General features: G+C 43.0%; 1 protein-coding gene across 1 annotated transcript in view; it reads left to right on the top strand.

Annotated features, from left to right (window-relative positions):
- The window catches only part of MGAT5 (alpha-1,6-mannosylglycoprotein 6-beta-N-acetylglucosaminyltransferase), a 298,273-nt gene that overhangs the window by 226,490 nt on the left and 55,031 nt on the right, over window positions 1-16,752 (top strand). Inside the window, exons 9-10 of the mRNA XM_063933791.1 lie at window positions 4,358-4,492; window positions 7,319-7,452. Of these exons, the coding sequence (XP_063789861.1) occupies window positions 4,358-4,492; window positions 7,319-7,452 (269 nt within the window). The remainder of the gene's footprint in view (window positions 1-4,357; window positions 4,493-7,318; window positions 7,453-16,752) is intronic.

The raw sequence follows: 16,752 nt of genomic DNA, 5'->3' as shown, positions 1-16,752 counted from the left end.
CCGTTGAAGTAAAATTGCGTCCCCCTGTGGAGCACACAGTCCCAAAATTATATTTTTATTTTTATATTTTTATAGTAAAGGGCATCATCATGCCCCTTTCTTAAGCCACGCCCCTTTTACGGGGCCCGGCGTGACTCCCTACTGCACTGCTCACAATACGTAATGATATCTCAGGTTGGAGTCAATGCAATGGAGTCAGTTCTAATGCAATAATCTTCTGGTTGTGATAATCGTAATCGCATAACAATATTGTTTGCAGCTGGTTATACAGAATATTTAAATTAAAACAAATACACCATGCCTAACACACAGCTGTTAAATCACTGTTAATCACTTATTCGTCTGTAGTAGACCTTTCAGAGGGATTGTGGTAAAAAGCCGGGGGGTTACCAGTTGTGGAAGCAAACCAAAAAACAAGCAACTGGACACAACCATGTGCACTGCAGCTGGGGCAAATGTAATATGTGCAGTGAGATTTAGATTTGGGTGGGGTGTGTCCAAACTGAAATCTAAATTGCAGTATATAAATAACATTTGTGGGCTACATGCAAAAGCAGACCGTATTTACCCTGCACAGAAAAAATATAAATGCATATCCTCACGTTGCATGGCAAAATGGTTTGTTCCAGATACAAATTTTCGTGCTTTTTCTGCTTTGCTTCCAAATCGGAATCATGCCCTTGTGTTTCAATAAATTCCTTATGTCATATGACAGAATATAATCATAATTATTTCCTTAACAAATAGGAAACTCTTAATAGATATTCGCACCAACTACAGCCTGTGGGAATATTATACAGCTTGTTCAGGCACGCAAGTTGTAAATCTAATATAGAGTAAGGGAATAATGAGGTGCGAAGTCATACGATTCTATTCCTGCTTGTACTTCCCACCTGTGTGCTTGTTGCAGCAGTGAACAGGAGAGTGAGGGTGCAGGGAAAATAATCTGATTCTGATATAAGGAAGTATAGAGGGTTGGCTCTGCTGTTGGGAATCCTAACCTCACTTTCCCCTATTGGTATTAACAAGCATAGGGGGCACAGGGAATTATCCCGCATAGAGAGTCCAACATGAAACACAAGGTACAGATAAATGGTATAAACTGTCTCATATATGTGTCTACGGCATAGGGCGGTGGTTCTCAAACTGTGTGCCTTGGCACCCTGGGGTGCCTCGGGGCACTTGCAGTTGTGCCTTGGATTGGTGGTCCAGGACCAATTCAAATCATGGGAAATGTAATAAGCAAAACCAGTGCTTGTGGCTGCCAACCATAAAATATGTGGACATACAGGAGAGAATCTTGTCCCTTGCCACATAACTGTACTTCAAGCTGGGTACACACAGTAAGATATAGTGTGCTATATCACAATTTTCAAGATATGTGTGAGATGGGGAGTCATTCCGACCCGTTCGCACGCACGTTACGTCCTACGATGGAAGCAGTCGCAGAGCCGACCACAAAGAAGATTGACAAGAAGGCGTACCTGGGCGGATCCGGACCGTTGGAGACCGTTTTCGGGGTGTGGTAAGGAAAACGCAGGCGTGTCCAGCAGAACAGAGGGCGGATGTCTGACGTCAAAGCCGGCTCCAGCATCGCAGAGATCATCGCACAGGGTAGGTAGGTATAGGGCTGGCCTTCTTCTGCTTGAAATTGTTTTAGCTTAGCAGGGCTGCACAAGCGATCACAGCCCTTCTAAGCTAAAATACACTCCCCCATAGGCGTGGACTAGTTGATCACAGCAGCAGTAAAAAGTTGCTGGCTGCGATCAACTCTGAATGACCACCTATATCACACTGCGTGTGTGCACTAGGCTATGTGTGATGCACTCTCCTGCGGGTCGTATGGAAGGTGCTATCTCGTATGAACATGCAGCTCAATTTTGGCTAGATAGTTGACTAAAAAGTGCATATCGTACATCGGGGGTAATTCTGAGTTGATCGCAGCAGGATCTTTGTTAGCAGTTGGGCAAAACCATGTGCACTGCAGGGGAGGCAGATATAACATGTGCAGAGAGCGTTAGATTTGGGTGTGGTGTGTTCAATTTGCAATCTAAATTGCAGTGTAAAATAAAGCAGCCAGTATTTACCCTGCACAGAAACAAAATAACCCACTCAAATCTAACTCTCTCTGCACATGTTATATCTGCCTCCCCTGCAGTGCACATGGTTTTGCCCAACTGCTAACAAAAATCCTGCTGCGATCAACTCCGAATTACCCCCATCGTTCGTAAAATAGTTTGCTAAATCGTACCATGTGTATGCACTTTGTCGTTTGTTCAGGAGTTCAAGGGAAAAAACGATCAATATCGTTTGTAGTCAAAATCACACCGTGTGTACCCAGCATAAGGATGTCCTATAAACACATATATACTGTACATATAAATATATTTACTTAATTTTAATATTTTCTAAATTTCTCAATAAGAAAATTAGGTCCTACAGGTGCCATTAAAATAATTTGGATACACTGATTCAAACAAGTTTGGGAACTACTGGTATAGGGTAATATTCCAAACAAATCCTGTGCATTGAGCATTTGGTAGTTCAAGTGGGTATTGTAGTGTAATTGTCAAGCTGAAACAAAACATAAATACCAGAAGCAGTGCTGGGGCTTAGTCCGTGCACTGACCGAGACCCTTAACCAGATGCACCTGGAGTCAACTTGATCACTGTACACTGGGTTTCAAGATACACAATGTAGCTTTTAGTTAACTAGCCTAAAAGTAGTACTTTAATACAAAAAGTATAAGTTAGAGTGCCCCAGAACAAGTTTTCCTTTTTATCCTGCAACGTGGAACATAGTATTACGTGACTCTTGGGAGCACCACCATCCTTGTGACATTATCTGAATTATGAGGGCAAGATGTATCATCTATTCTCATACTGTTTTTAGTTTTTACGATTGGGATATTACAAGTGTGGGTTCCTCGGCAGCTTTATGGTGCATTGAAATGTGCAATTATTCTTTTCATTGTTACAAGCTGTATCATGGTTTGTTTGTTTTTGGGGTTTTTTTTTTTCCTAATTGATTTCAATGGGGTCAATCGAGTTACACTCGAAGATTACGATGTGCCGTTGCCGCGGCGCTTCAATGCCGGCAACAGCACCCGATCTCGCACCCTTTGCAAGCTGAAATCGGTCCTAATTTGCACAAAATTGCTCAGACCTCTATGGTGTGGCGAGCACTTTTATGCAAATTTGGGTTGCTGTAAAGTGCGCCTGTTGTCGCGGACTTGCACCCATGAGATCATCGCGGCTAATTGGATTGACCCCCAATGATGGTGTAAAGTACTATGCAAAATCTCCCTTTCTCTTTTTGGTACCTCTAAGACATGCAAGGTTTCATCCAAATGCAAGAGTTTTGTTTCACAGTGAGGCTTAATTTAAGAGTTTGAATGTCTATATATTGTGATTTATGTGACCTAAATAATTTAAATTCACCCAATCCACACGCAATTTTAGCAGCTTAAGTCTGCCACGTTGTCACTTAGTCTCTCTGCTAAAATGGACATTTGATGAAGAGAAGTAAGGGAATTTAGTAACGTATGAAGATTCCAGTACACGGCATTTAATATAAATGTATAATAGTGACCCTTGCTCTGCCTTTTTGTTTGCGGGCATATTATGTTCCGAAATTGCATCATGTTAGCCCGTAACCTGAAAGGGAAGTTTCTAGACTGACATCTCCCATAATCTGGACAGTGACCAGATTATAACCCCTAGATGTGTGAATCTGAATGGTTGCTGCACTAAATTTCCAATCTGTTTTGTGTTACGAGATCTGTCCTTTTATAAAATAATATTTCCTCATCACATTTGTGTTGTTGCTAGACACATCTCATTCATATGCTGCTACAGAACCCTCTTGTCTGTACATCTTGTAATGATGTTCCCATTATGAATGCCTATGGTTCTGCAATGCATGACTCCTATAAAAGGTTAAGTGATTAGCCACAGATATATATATTACACTCTTCCTCAGTCATCCGTACACGGCGCCATTAATCTCCAATCTAAACTGCACTCTGGTTTTTGGAAGTGATTCTTAACTGTCTGACGAAATAATTAAATGAGAATAATTTTTCACTCTATAAAAACCCTTGAGAAAAGGAAAGCAAAGAGTGTGACACTGTAAATCGTTCATGGTTATCAAGATCAAGTAATTTACAGGTCACTGTTTTAATTGAAGCTACATAACTTTATATATGAATATCTGTGTGTTATTCTTGCTCCTGGTAAAAACTATAAAACTATAGGATTAGATGTTACGCTACCATTCAGTAGAAAGTGGTTATTACATGTCATCCTTTTCTTGTACAGTATGTCAGTCTTATTCTGTATTCTTTATATTCATCAGGATTATGAAGAAAGTTGTGGGGAACAGATCTGGATGCCCTACGCAGGGAGACAAAGTGGTAGAACTCATATATATAGATATTGTTGGACTTGCTCAGTTCAAGAAGACTCTGGGCCCATCTTGGGTTCATTATCAGTAAGTAACATTCTCTCGCTGCCCAAGTGCCAGTACTATATGAAAGGTAGTAACATAAAATAGAGCGTTTGTACCAGCCTGAAATTGGCCTCAACGTTTGCAGCAGTATAGTATTCCCAACAAAGGCCATAGTATACCTGAGCGATCATAATGAATGTATAGGGAATGTCCAGTCCTATACCTGTATAGGTATGGAGCACTTGTGTTTGGATCTGTTCATGCTGGCAATAGGAGGAATGTGACTCACCTTGGTCTCTTGGATGTTTTTTTGTATTTGGGATCAATAATTGTGAAGCCTCGAATATGAGCTGTGTAGACAATGGAGGGATGGAATAGCAAGCACAGTACCACGGGACCTGGAGGGTCTGTTTGCTGCGACTACTGCAACACTGTATGAGGACACATATGTGTTGCGTTCCCCGATATTGAAAGTTTACCCATAAACCAACTGCCGGCATCTGTTTACTGCGGGGGAGGCCAGGAGACTACACAAAGGTTGTTTCAAGAGGAAGGAGGTTATTAAATGGTGTACAGCCATGCAAATTGTCAAAGAACAATGGAATACTTATTGGCTTTGATACCACTTAAAAATTAAACTTTGTTTACCCATAAACCAACTGCTGGCATCTGTTTACTGCGGGGGAGGCTAGGAGACTACACAAAGGTTGTTTCAAGAGGAAGGAGGTTATTAAATGGTGTACAGCCATGCAAATTGTCAAAGAACAATGGAATACTTATTGGCTTTGATACCACTTAAAAATTAAACTTTGTTTACCCATAAACCAACTGCTGGCATCTGTTTACTGCGGGGGAGGCTAGGAGACTACACAAAGGTTGTTTCAAGAGGAAGGAGGTTATTAAATGGTGTACAGCCATGCAAATTGTCAAAGAACAATGGAATACTTATTGGCTTTGATACCACTTAAAAATTAAACTTTGTTTACCCATAAACCAACTGCTGGCATCTGTTTACTGCGGGGGAGGCTAGGAGACTACACAAAGGTTGTTTCAAGAGGAAGGAGGTTATTAAATGGTGTACAGCCATGCAAATTGTCAAAGAACAATGGAATACTTATTGGCTTTGATACCACTTAAAAATTAAACTTTGTTTACCCATAAACCAACTGCTGGCATCTGTTTACTGCGGGGGAGGCTAGGAGACTACACAAAAGTTGTTTCAAGAGGAAGGAGGTTATTAAATGGTGTACAGCCATGCAAATTGTCAAAGAACAATGGAATACTTATTGGCTTTGATACCACTTAAAAATTAAACTTTGTTATACATTCTAAAAATAGAACCCACTAATGACGCAGGACATTTGTTATAGGGAGCAATGTTATGCATTTACCATAGAATGAATATATTCTGCAGATCTTTGGAAGAATTAAACACCTTGCTCTTGGCGTGATCTTTGTTGGTTTACCACTCCTGGGTAGTGTAATAATGGTCTGAAAGTTTCTCCATTTGTACACAATCTGACTGGTGGAGTCCAAACTCTTTAAAGATGGTTTTGTAACCTTTTTCCAGCCTGATGAGCATCAACAACTCTTCTTCTGAGGTCCTCAGAAATCTCCTTTGTTCATGACATGATACACTTCCACAAACGTGTTGTGAACATCAGACTTTGATAGATCCCTGTTCTTTTAAGAAGACGAGTTGTCCATTCACACCTCATTGTCATCCCATAGAAAATACCTGACTCTAATTTCACCTCCAAGTTATCTGCTAAGCCTAAAAGTTCACTCAATTTTGCCACTCGCACATACAGTATGTGATATTGGATCATTTTCCTTAATAAAAAAAATTAGAATTGTTGGATTTGCCTTACTTTATCTACTTTTAGAACTTAGTGTCAAACACCACTGTAGAAACCATCTCCTATCTGGATCGAAATGTTGACTGATTTTGAAAACTTGTACTAGCGTTATACATGTGGTGAATATACACTTTTTTTCCATTTTCCATAATAATGGAGAGTGCCTTTTTATTTTTAAGTTGATAATAAGAAATTGATTGCACCCCAGAACATGATTTTATATAAAAAAAAAAAAGGAAAACTTTTTTTTTTTTCAATAAACATTGATGGTCGATATACTGGACCATTCATTAAAGGAACATTGCAACTATATATTTTCCTGGAGGTGCAGCCGTCGACTGTCCACAGGGGAAGGTGAGTGCTGTATTTTTACATTCTCTAGCTACTGCTAATCTCAGCATCTGATGCAACATGCCAGGCAAGTAGTTACCAGGTATGGTGTGTTTTCCACAACTTTGTCCCAGAGCCCTGTTGAAAGCACCTTTACAGCCACGGTGAATTCTTTACTTTACCGAGCAGTACCCGTTGTGGAATCCTCAAGGGAAATCTGTTTTTATTCTGAAGTAATTAAAACCACTATGATTGATGTCAGGTGGTAACCAATTAGTCTTTGTATGATCATTGTTTGTGCCTGAGCAAGTTTTATAATGGTTACTCTAAAGGTGGGTACACACTGATAGATATATTTGCAGATCAGTGGATCTGCTGATGTCACAAACTGGGTGGGCATCTACATGTGCCTGCCCATTTGAGCTTTCAGTCACCGCCAGCTTGTGCAGGAAATGTATGGGTGGTCGACTGACTGCCCGTACACGAACAATGTCATTGTGTGTGATGCAGGGCCAACGCAATATGTCTGTGAACAATTGTTGTACCGTGTGGGTACACACGGGCCGACAGATGAGCGATTTATTAGCCAGTGTGTACGCACCTTAAGGGTATGATCACTTATCCAAACCAGCTATTTTAGTAGTTCAATTCTATTACTTGTTCCTTTGTTCCCTTTTAGGTGCATGCTGCGAGTTCTGGATTCCTTTGGTACAGAACCAGAGTTTAATCATGGGCACTATGCTCAGTCTAAAGGACACAAAACTCCTTGGGGAAAATGGAACCTGAACCCTCAGCAATTTTATACCATGTTCCGTAAGTCTGTTCTCATTAAATTATTTTTTTATTGCTGTGGATATTTTTATTGCTGTAGATATTGATAATTTAAGACCATGACTGAACGATTTGAAATTACTGCTCCAGTCACCATTTGTCAGAGGTCATTAGGCTGAGGGCTGATGGAATGCTCCATTTTAATATCAATTTATGAAATATGTTGGTATGAATAAATGTAGTCCAGGAGAATGTTCCCCCCCCCCCCCCCCCCCCTTTACTCTAAAATTGACCATTTATTTATTTTTTTGTGGATCATGAGCGGATATAAATTTGTTCTTTGGCCAAATGTGTTGAGAGTTGTGGGTATTTAGCATCAAATTTAAACTTCTTAAATGTATGCAGGTATGGAATCTTGAAACATGCCATTAACTTCCAGTTCCGTTACGAAAATAAAATTTTCAGACAGTTATCATGGATTTTTTTTTTTTCTTCCTTCTGTATGTACGCTTGAAAATGTTATAGCAGGATGCAATATATTTTCTTTGCTTATATTTTTGCTATAGCATCCATAAGGTATATTGGGGACACATTAGTACGATGGGTATAGACAGGGTCCAAAGGTGCACTTTAAATTTCTTGCACTGGGTGTGCTGGCTCCTCCCCTCTATGCCACTCCCACAGGCAGTTTATAAAAAGTGCCCTCAGGAGAGGATGCACATCTCTGAGCTCCAGAGAAATTTCTTACATTTATTTCAAAACGTTATTATTTTTGGTATGCTGTTTGGGCCATGGGAGTTAGGAGGGGGGGAGGGGGGGGTCACCAGCCTCGTGAGGTGCAAAGCTGCTTCACCGCTGCAAGACCACCGTCCTGAGGGGCTGTTTGTTCAGCGGGCCACTGCACCTTAGCTGTTGCAGCGTTGGTGTGCTAGTGTCCTCTCTTACCATTTGTCTCCTCTCACATGCAATAGGGCAGGCTTGTTTGTAACTCAGTCTGTGTTGTATGTGTTATTGTGTGTTACTCCATAATGGTGAAACAAAAATTATGCAGTGTATGTAATGCCAGATTCTCCCCTCCCCCATCTGGCTCCTTATCATGTGAGCAGTGTAGTCAGTCATCACAAAATGCTGACAATGTGGGGTAGAGTCACGAGCCCTCCTGGCTGGGGGCTAGCAAAAATATGATGTCTGATATGTCATCTCAATTAACGTCTAATGCCAATAAAACACAAGAACTGCAACAAGCAGTAGCAAGTCTAGCTGCCAGGGCTGATGCCCCCTATCCCCCACTGTCTACTACAGGTACAAATCAGTAATTTTTCCTCCCACAAGACAAATTGACAGTCACTTTTCCTGATTCCAAGGAATTAGATGATTTGTTTAAATTAGCCTGGAAAACTCCTGATAAAAAATATCAGGTGTCAAAACGATTTTTGCATACCTTCCCCTTTGCCCCTGAAGGCAGAAAGTTCTGGGAAGAATCTCCAGCTGTAGATGTCTGTCTCTCACCTTTCCAAAAAGGTGGTACTCCCTGCCCCAGGGTCTTTTACGGTAAAGGACCCGGGGGATAGGAAAATTGAGGCCACACTGAAATCTATCTACACTGCTGCAGATGTATCTCAAAGACCAGTCATTGCAGGTTGCTGGATGACACATGCAATTCATTCCTGGGCTACTCAAATTCAGAAGGGTCTCTCGGGGGATATGACCCTGGTTACTACAGTTACTTTCCTCAAACACATTCAGGACACGGCTAGAGTCCTCTGTGACTCCCTAAAAGAGATTGACAATATTAATGCTAGGACCACTGCTATGGCTGTATCTGCACGCAGAGCCATATTGTTTCGTCAGTGGATTGCAGACGCAGACTCCAAACGCAATATGGAATCTTTTCCCTTTGCAAGTGAATGGCTCTTCGAAGGTGAATTGGACGCATGGATTTACAAGGCTACTGCTGGAAAATCCACGTTTCTTCCCTCTGGGGCTACCCCGCCTAGACGTACCTACCCGGGACCATTTACCCAGTCCTTTTCGGTCCACCAGATTTCGATCTAGGGCCAGAGGGTGCCTCCAACACAGCTAGAGGCACCAGAGGTAAGCCTAAGAAACCAGCCGTTGCCGGCTCTCAGGACCAGAGCACCAGTTCAGCTTCCGCAAAGACTTCAGCATGACGGTGCCCGCCCACCCTGAGAGGATCTCTTGGTGGGAGCTCGGTTACGTTGCTTCAGCCACATCTGGGAAGGTTCCTGCCAGGATGTCTGGGTAAGAGACCTCATCTCTCTGGGTCACAAGCTGGAGTTCGAAGGTGCTCCTCCCCAACGATTTTTCAAATCAAGCTTACCAGCTTTGAAACATATGCGTGTTACGCTGCTGCTGGCCATCACAAAGTTGGTCCCGTCCCAGGTCATTGTTCCAGTGCCCCTGCGTTAACAGAGACTAGGTTACTACTCCAGCCTATTTGTAGTACCAAAACCAGACGGGTCTGTGAGACCCATTTTGAATCTGAAGTCCTTGATTCCCTACCTGAAGGTTTTTAAATTCAAGATGGAATCTTTAAGAGCGGTGATCGCAGGCCTGGAACAACAGGAATTCCTGGTATCCCTGGATATCAAGGATGCCTACCTCCATATCCCGATTTGGCCTCCTCATCGGGCCTCTCTCAGGTTCGCCCTGCTGAACGATCACTACCAGTTCCAGGCGTTACCCTTCGGCCTGTCTATGGCTCCGAGGGTGTTTACGAAGGCGATGGCGGAAATGGTGTTTTAACTCAGAGCCCAGGGGGTCAACGTTGTCCCTTACCTGGACGATCTCCTGATAAAAGCGAATTCCCGGGAGCTTCTCCTGCTCCATATAGATCGCACGATACAACTTTTGTCTCACCACAGATGGATCTTAAATCTCCAGAAGTATCACTTGGACCCGTCTCAGCAGCTCCTGTTTCTGGGTATTCTACTGGATACTGTAGCACAACGAGTATTCCTCCCAGAGGACAAAGCGAGAACGCTCCAGGAAATGGTTTGCACGGTTCTCCGACCTGTTCGAATATTCATTCATCTTTGCTTAAAATTGTTGGGAAATATGGTGGCCTCGTACGAGGCGATGCAGTATGGAGGATTCCATGCCAGACCCTTCCAATTGAACATCCTGAACAAATGGTTCGGTTCCCATCTCCAGATGCATCGGATGATTCAGCTGTCGCCCCAGGCCAGGATTTCTCTCCTGTGGTGGCTACAGTCTTCCAATCTACTGGAAGATCGACACTTCGGGATTCAGGATTGGGTCCTCCTCACGATGGATCCCAAGTCTAAGAGGATGGGGAGCTGTCACCCAGGGGGGCACAGTTCCAGGGCAGGTGGTCTGCCCAAGAGGCCCTACTTCTGATCAACATCCTGGAACTTCTGGCTATCTATAATGCTCTGATTCAGGCCTCCCCTCTGCTCCAGAATCTGGCAATCCAGGTTCAGTCGGACAACTCCACGGCCGTGGCATACATCAATCAACAAGGAGGGACAAAAAGCAGGACCTGCATGCGAGAAGTGTCAAGGATACTCCTCTGGGCGGAAAGAAATGCAAGAGCACTGTCCGTAATCTTCATTCCGGGAGTGGATAACTGGGAAGCGGACTTCCTGAGTCGCCACGATCTCCACCCGGGGAGTGGAGATCGTGGCGACTCGGGTGTTTCAACAGACCATAGACCAGTGGGGATGCCCACAGATCGACATGATGGCACCTCACCTCAACAAGAAGCTTTGCTGCTATTGCGCGCGAACCAGAGACCCTCAGGCGAGCACGGTGGATGCGCGGACATCACCTTGGCCTTACCAACTGGTCTACCTATTTCCTTTGATTCCGTTGATCCCAAAGGTGCTCAGGAGGATCAGGCATCAAGGAGTGCAAGCAATCCTGATTGCCCCGGATTAGCCCCGAAGAGCGTGGTATGCGGCTTTCCTGGACATGTCCATAGAAGACCCTTGGCCTCTGCCACTAAGAAGGGATCTTCTTCAGCAAGGACCGTTCGTCTACCCGGAATTACGGCGACTTCGTTTGACAGCATGGAGGTTGAGCGGAACATACTAGCTCACAAAGTTTTCCAAAAAGGTAATTGTCACTATGGTGCAAGCCAGAAAATCTGTGACGTCAAAACACTATCATCCTATCTGGCGGAGATATGTCTCCTGGTGCGAGGAACGCACATATTCCGCTGCTCACTTCCACTTGGGAAGAGTCCTTCGTTTCCTGCAAACTGGAGTGGATAAAGGCTTATGTCTGGGATCCATTAAAGTCCAGATTTCAGCTCTTTCTGTCTTCTTCCAGAAGAAGTTGGCTCTATTGCTAGAAGTTCAGACCTTCTTGCAAGGGGTGCTTCACATACAACTTCCGTTGGTGCCACCTACGGCACCTTGGGACTTGGATGTGGTGTTACGGTTTCTGCAGTCCTCCTGATTTGAACCTCTGATGACGGTGGAAGACAAGTACCTCACGTGGAAGACAGTGATGTTACTGGGCCTGGATTCTGCTAGACGTGTCTCGGAATTGGGGGCCTTATCATGTAAAAGTCCATATTTGGTCCTTTACGAGGGCAGAGCGAAGCTCAGGACTAGACAACAGTTCCTGGCGAAGGTGGTCTCCACGTTTTACTTGAATAAGCCTATTGTGATTCCGTCCTGTTCTGTCACTTCTGCCCCTCCGGAGGCATTGGATGCAGTTCGAGCCTTGAAAGTCTATGTCAAGAGGACGGTTCGGATCAGAAAGATGGATTCCTTGTTCGTGCTCTATGATGCGCAGAAGAAGGGTTGCCCTGCTTCATAGCAGTCCGTTGCTCGTTGGATTTGACTTACTATCCAACAGGCCTAGGTGTCGGCAGCCTTACCTATTCCTAAGTCTCTGAAGGCCCACTCTAAAATATCGGTGGGCTCTTCCTGGGTGGCTGCCCGTGGAGTCTTGGCCCTTCAACTATGCCGAGCCGCTACTTGGTCGGGGAAGAACAACTTTGTGAAGTTCTACAAATTTTGATACCCTGGCCAAAGAGGATACACAGTTTGGGCAGGCGGTGCTGCAGATGTCTCCGCATGTTCCCGCCCGTTCTGGAAGCTTTGGGACATCCCCATCGTACAAATGTGTCCCCAATATCCCTTATGGATGCAAGAGAAAATAGGATTTTAATACCTACTGGTAAATCCTTGTCTCGTAGTCCATAAGGGATATTGGGCATCCGCCTCTGTGCAGTGACTTTCTGCAGGTTCTCTCTTCTGTGTTACCTGTTCAGCTGTTGCTGTTATGTTGCCAGCCATTGCTGGCCCGGTTATGTTATGGTGTGCTGGTGTGTAAATCTCACCACACTTATTGTTATGTTCCTTCTCTCAAGTATGTATTTTCTCCTTCGGGCACTGTTTAACTATAACTGCCTGTGGGAGGGGCATAGAGGGGAGGAGCCAGCACACCCAGTGGAAGAAATTTAAAGTGCACTGGCTCCTTAGATTTAGACCCTGTCTATACCCATCGTACTAATGTGTCCTCAATATCCCTTATGGACTACGAGAAAAGGATTTACTGGTAGGTATTAAAATACGATTTTTAAAACGCGAGCAAACATTTTTATACTTTATTAGGTGTAGTGGCTGTGAGCATGCGCTTACTGTATTCTCCAAACACCCTGAAGTCCACATGGCGCTTCAAACTGTCCAATATGCCACCAATTAGATAAATTGCAGTGAATAGCAGACTGTCCCCTATTTTATAACCATTGAATCTGCTTTCTTTAAACTAAATATTTCCATTATATTTAATTGCGGTAATATGAATATTACATTGGAATATGTATGATACAACTTTGTGCACTGGGCACAAAGTTTTACTGCAGGTCAGCTGAATGAACATAAGTAAAATGGCTGCCGTTGTGACAGATGAAAGTTTGGAAATATACGGAGGTCTGACTTTTTGGACTTAGACCCAAATGCAGTACAGATGTGTCCTCATACATACCTCCCAACTTGTTAATGTTGTAAGGTGGGATACAGACGCGTACCTGAAATGATGGGGCGTGGTGATCTGTGAGCTGCTGGCCATGCTCCAAGATCCTCTCTCACGGTGAATAGACTTTATGTAGTGGGTGATAGAGGTCTGCCAACTGCCCTCCTACCGCGGCACATCCCAGAAAAACTGGACTGTCACTCCAAGATTGGAACAGTTGTCGTATGACTCCGCTTATGCCCATCATCTCTTTTACCAGCATGTGCATCTGAATTGCAGTGTGACAAAATCGCTTTATGAGACTGCACTGATTAATTTGATATGTGACACTTGTATAACTGTGCGGCTAAGTGTGAATATGAAGTGCCACAGTGCAGCACCCATGGCTTTTAGTCACAGTAAGTTCCATTGTGCTTTGTATATAGAGACTAGAGGTATGTAGACACATCTGTAGGCTCCGTTTTGCTGGTCCTGGTACATTAATGGTAAGTTAGGTAATAGAAGCAGCAATTGATTTTAAGGCAAAACTAGTGTTACTTTAGAAGTCTTATTAATCCCTATTTTACTGAATATTTTTACTCAACATAAGGGTTTGTGAGTTAGGTGTACATAGGTAGGTTCTACTTCATTACAGTTCACTACAAACAAGTTAATATTTGTAGCCCAATTTGTCAATTTCTTAAATTTGTCTTGACATTGTCACTTTTGTGGCCCTCCTGTCTATTGCTCTCTATGACTTAACCACTTAACTGACGATTGTTCCCTTCAGAACTATTCAGAACTTTTTTTTATTTTTTTTATTTAATATAGTTTAAAAAAAAGAGTTTTTTAAATATTAAATGATGCACATCTGCTGAACTGATCTCGTCAAAAACGGGGAGACACAGTTGGGCAGCGTGGACACATGTGATCTCACCATGCCAGTTAATCCAGGCACAGGGGCTAATTACCAAGTTGGTTCTGGAGTTCAACACCAATTTTGCACATGGGTGCAGACAGTGTACTAGTGTATACTGTAACTCATCTGAAAATCTGGAGGCATTAAAAGCACAGTGTATTGTAACAGACAAAACATAGGGGGTAATTCCAAGTTGATCGCAGCAGGAAATTTTTTAGCAGTTGGGCAAAACCATGTGCACTGCAGGGGGAGCAGATATAACATGTGCAGAGAGAGTTAGATTTGGGTGGATTATTTTGTTTGTGTGCATGGTAAATACTGGCTGCTTTATTTTTACACTGCAATTTAGATTGCAGATTGAACACACCACACCCAAATCTAACTCTCTCTGCACATGTTATATCTGCTCCCCCTGCAGTGCACATGGTTTTGCCCAATTGCTAAAAAATTTCCTACTGCGATCAACTTGGAATTACCCCCCATAGCATACAAAAAAGAGAATTATACAATATAAAAGAAAAAAATGAACTTGAAATCACTCATGCATGAAATTGCTAAATCTCTTTATCAGACTGTTTCTCCTCACTTTCTTCAGAAGTGCCACCAGTCCCTGCACTTCTGATATGGAATCAGTCTTCCCCGCAGTTATTGCCACCTGCTCTTCTAGTGCTGATAACCTCACGCTGGCAGCTACATCATTACAACTGACAGCATGAGATCTGCCCTTGAGAACACTTATTCCTCCGGGGCAGGATGCATATGAGCAGCAATGACATTCATTTCTGTGCTGAAAACCGTGGTACATTCACTGCGCTCACACCCACTAGCACAGGCATTTAGGAGAGGGTTTTCCTGGGACCAGTACTCTTCATCTTCAGAACAAACTGCTCAGTGATGATATGCTGAGTAGTACGGGTTCCACCAACTGGGAGGAACATTTCATTTCTTGGAGTTGCTCTGTCATCATTTGGAGGATTCATGAGATTCCCAAAACTAAATCACTTACTATTGTGGCTTTGTGTAGGAGTCGAAGGTTGGGTAGAGTGTTTTTATTTTATTTTATTTTTATGCTTTAAAAAACAAATTATAGGGATATTTATTTGAATTGCAGGTCAATGCTCTTTGGCCTATTTGTGGGGTCCATGATGAAAGCTTCCAAAGGAAGTGCTAGAATTAAAGTAAATGTTCAACACCCTCCAAGGTTCAAAGTGAATAAATGTTTTTCCTTTAGTCCGGTTTTGGTCCGAACAATGGACTTTTCTCAACAACATGTGTTAAGTTTGAACTTGGTTCATTTGTAATATGAAAATTAATTATTTGATTGGAAATTAAAACTGTATACAGTATATTAAATTATATTTATTTTTGAACATTGAAGTTAGCGTCCCTTTTTAAAGAGACTATCTGATTAGAGCCTGGCATATTTGTGTCTGTGTATAATCTCTCCTATCATCTATTATCGTTATTGGGTTTACCATGCTTTTTGGCTCTAGAGCCTTTATTTTTAGCCATATAATTGTTACTAATATTATTTTTCTGCTAGGAGAGCCAGTAACAGTAATTAGGTTTATGGATGGTGACATATAGATTAGTATTCACAGACATTCTCCAACCAAGACCAACGTGCATTGTCTATGTTCATATTCAGGAAACTTGTTAAAGAACAATTCACCCTTAATTTATATTCTCTATCCCTCCAAGGTCACAGAAACCTGCCTGGAGTGCTGACAGCCTAAAATTAATCCTAACTGACAATTTTATAAAGAATTTTCTTTAGCTGTAAACATACAGGCTAGCAGACAGCAATATCTGTACAATATACTGTTATACTGTTACTCTCCCCAAACATCCTATTCTTAATTTTTACAACAACACAAGGTTGCTACAGGCAAACATATTTATGTGATACTTAATAGATATGGAAGGAATTATGCACAACTTCATGAAATTACAATGGCTTTTTATTAACTGAATGTAGTGATGATGATCACTTTGGTTACTGCTTTATTAAAGACAACCAGTACCAATTAGCAACCTTTCCTGTACCCCTGGCAGCTAATAGGGGGGGTGTCGGCCCAACCTCCCTAGGGTTAATGGTCCCGTTCCCCGCTGACAGGACACTAAGCTCCTGAGGGTCCTATTCGTAAGCCCCACCACGGCGAGCGTACAGACCCGCAGCATGCCGCCACCCCTAACAGAGCCAGAAGACTGAAGAGTGGTGAGTAGGTGGCCGGCGTCCCGGTTAGCGGGTCGCCGGCTGTAATGGCGATGCTCCGGCTTCAGGGACACTGCAGTGACCGCTGTGAGGGCCGGCTGAAGCCATACTTATTACCCACGACTGGCACTGTTTACAGGGGTTCTAACCCACTGTAACCCTTTTAATTAAAGTTAACTCAGCCAGTATAAAAGGGGGAAGGCCGCGTGCCATTAAGGGGGCGCCCCTTCACTATGAGCGGATCCAGCGGCTCACCAGC

This window comes from Pseudophryne corroboree, chromosome 7, assembly GCF_028390025.1.
Source record: "Pseudophryne corroboree isolate aPseCor3 chromosome 7, aPseCor3.hap2, whole genome shotgun sequence".
In the NCBI taxonomy this organism is placed as follows: domain Eukaryota; kingdom Metazoa; phylum Chordata; class Amphibia; order Anura; family Myobatrachidae; genus Pseudophryne; species Pseudophryne corroboree.
This window is presented reverse-complemented; position numbering and strand designations above follow the sequence as displayed.